The 2,875-nt window shown below is 56.1% G+C and overlaps 1 protein-coding gene across 1 annotated transcript in view; it reads right to left on the bottom strand.

The window, feature by feature from the left end:
• Positions 1–2,875, bottom strand: part of LOC115871189 (copine-5-like) — an 87,509-nt gene that overhangs the window by 35,773 nt on the left and 48,861 nt on the right. The window contains exons 5-7 of the mRNA XM_045294782.1: positions 1,897–1,936; positions 1,615–1,691; positions 831–845 (exon numbers count right to left, since the gene is read on the bottom strand). Of these exons, the coding sequence (XP_045150717.1) occupies positions 831–845; positions 1,615–1,691; positions 1,897–1,936 (132 nt within the window). The remainder of the gene's footprint in view (positions 1–830; positions 846–1,614; positions 1,692–1,896; positions 1,937–2,875) is intronic.

The raw sequence follows: 2,875 nt of genomic DNA, 5'->3' as shown, positions 1-2,875 counted from the left end.
TTGGGATGTTTTCTTGATGTGCACTTAACCTTTATATAAAACTCTCTCTTATACATGAGTTTCTGTGGATTTGTTTCTCTAAAGTACCCAGACTAACACAACACCCCAATACTTTGGGGTTTTAGACCCTGTCTGTGCTCCGGCTAGTTCTCAAGCCGTTTTTGTTTTTTTCCTTCTTCTCAAAACCCTCTCCAGAAGGTGCTCTCTGCCGTCCAAGGCCGGAAAGGCCACCAAAGCCCACTGCCATCAAGATGGCCCGGGCTCACAGCGACTTGATAGAGACACAAGGGTTCCTGGGTTTGTGACCCAGCCCTCCCACCAAAGGGCAGACACACTGGCTGCTGGGGCATCTCCAAGCACGTGATCCAGGTGGAGCTGTGGTTGGGGTGGGGAGGCTATTGGAAAGACAGAGCAATGATAATGGCTGTGCCACAGGGGGTGGGGGGCCGGGGGTACAGTGGTGGTTCACTCGTGGGGCTCCCGCCTTCCCTGGGGGAGTCCCAGGCTCATTTTCCAGCCATGTACCCCATGCACAGCCTCCACCTGTCGGCTTGTGTGTTGCTATGGCGCTGAATAGGCTTCAGAGGAACTTCCACCCTAAGACTAGGAAGAAAGGTCTGGCAAACTACTCCAGAAAACCTGCCAATAAACCCTCGGATCACCATGAGCCCAGCTGCAATCAATTGTGGGCACAGTGTGCAGACCCGGCAGGTTTTGTTCCACCGTGTGCGGGGACAGTCTGGGGCCGGCTCCACTCCATGGCAGAGAACATTTAACCAGACACGCAGGCATGCAGGTGTCCCTGGGAGGCCTAGCACCTACCTACTTACCTACTCTCATGGGCCCTGCCAGGACAGAGAAAGAATACAAAGTTACAAATAAAAGCTGCCAGGAGAGGCCCTAATGAAAATGAGTTGCTGCTCGTCTTGGTGAGGGGCTAGCAGGCAGCCTACTGAGAATTTGGCATGAGCAAGCCGGGGGCTGAACCTCCTTTCCTGCCTGCCCTGCCCTGCGTCCTGGCCATGTCTCCCAGTCTGTAAACCTCCGATGCCTGGGCCCTGCCCTTTGCGCTTCTTGAGAAAGAGGAACAAGAGCGGTCACCCCCACCATCTGGCCAGCCTTGGTGGGTCCCTGAAACTGCCCCTAGGCCCCACTGAGGAAAGCCTGGGGAGTCCTCATCGCAGAACCCACTTAGACTGATAACTTTCTCTAAAGTACCTAAGGCTCCACAATGCAGACTGTTGGAGGCAGGGCATGGGGTGGGATGGGGAGGGGCTCACAGCACTCAGCTCTGGTCTGCCGAAAGCACAGTGACCAGTGCTCTGTGCTGAACCCCTACTTCCAAACTGTGTGGCGTCGGGCAACTGACTTGCCCTCTCTGGGCCTTATACCTTCTTCCACACCAGGATGCCAGTGAGGGAGTGGAGGTTGTTATCTCAGGACCCTCTCGGGAACATGAGGTTCTAACAGCCCAGCCTGGACCCGCCAGGGCCTATGGAATCTCCGATTCCTGCTCATCTTACCCTAGCTGTCACCGCTGACTGACTGCTCTGAGCCTCAGCGGCCCTTGGCAGGGACAGCACAGCACAGCCTGAACAGACTTCACCCACTTACGTGAGGGACTTCTCCAGGCGGCTCCCAGGGGACCCCACAATCTCTCCAAGGGTGCAGAACGCCTGGCCCAGGAAATCCTGCGTATCCAGGATACAACAAAGACCAAAGTCACCCAACTGCTCGCGGCCATCACCACCTCCCCCCACCCCGGAAGTGTGGCGTCCTCTGAAGTGCCAAGGCTGTGGCGTCAGACGGACTCACTCAGTGCCACGGGGAAGCCCCAACGATGGCATGCACACGCGTGACTTTGCAGAAGGCCTGCATGGGCCTGGCAGAACTCACGTGTTTGGATAAGTCTGGGCTCTTGGAGTCCACATCGTACCTGCAGGGAACGAGGAGGGACGGACGGTGAGGCAGCTGGGGGTCAGGGCACCTCCACCCCCGGAGACAGGCTGTGCCGGGTGGCTGGCTTTGGGTGCATTGACGGGGGAGCCTTGTGGAGGGCCAGATGTGGTCTCTTCAATTAACAGGTGGTTGGAGGGGTGTGAGCTCATGTAAAAGTGCACCCCGGAGCTTACACGTATGGTTTGTGCCCGTGGCTGTGTCTGAAGAGCCCCGGTGGCAAGCGAGCCGGCCCGTGGTTGTGATGCAAACACCACTGACAACTTTCTCAGCACAACCTCCCTGGCCTTTTCCCCACCGGTGCGGGTTCCCAGCTCCTTCAAACTTCTTCCTAATAAGCCCCCAGGATTGTCCTTTGTCCTCCTAGAAAATCTACCAAGGGGACCCCTTGGGGATCCCCCAAGCCATCACCCTAACCTCTGAGCTGACCCCTCAGCCCTGGATGCAACTGGCCCGGCAGATCCCCTCGGGGGCGCCATTTCTAATGGACCTTTTTGCACGCACCTGCAGCCACCCACGGAGCACAGCGCTGGGTTTAAAAGCGTTTTGTGTGTGCACGTCTGCACTGGTGCCCTGGTGGCATCTTGGCAATGCTGGGCTGCGAACCTCAAGGTCAGCAGTTTGAAATCCTGGGAGAAAAACAGGGCTTCCTACACCGGTAAAGATATACAGTCTTGGAAACTCACAGCGGCAGTGCTGCCTGTTCTATAGGGTCACTCTGAGTCAGCCTCAACTCGACAGTGAGTTCGATTTTCTTGGTTATGTATGAGCCAGAAGCCTAGTAGCAAGACTTTTGGACTTACCCTCGTATATACTGTATCTCCTTAAATATTAAAAACATACAGCCAACGCTCTCTGCCTCTGGGCCGTTGATAGACTAGGCCCTGAGTTGCCTTGACTGTCTCATCCTGCTGTGTTC

This window comes from Echinops telfairi, unplaced genomic scaffold, assembly GCF_000313985.2.
Source record: "Echinops telfairi isolate 266 unplaced genomic scaffold, ASM31398v2 ScPeMD7_3533;HRSCAF=4204_1, whole genome shotgun sequence".
Classification (NCBI taxonomy): domain Eukaryota; kingdom Metazoa; phylum Chordata; class Mammalia; order Afrosoricida; family Tenrecidae; genus Echinops; species Echinops telfairi.
The sequence above is the reverse complement of the archived record's forward strand: the minus strand, read 5'-3'. Positions and strand labels throughout refer to the sequence as shown.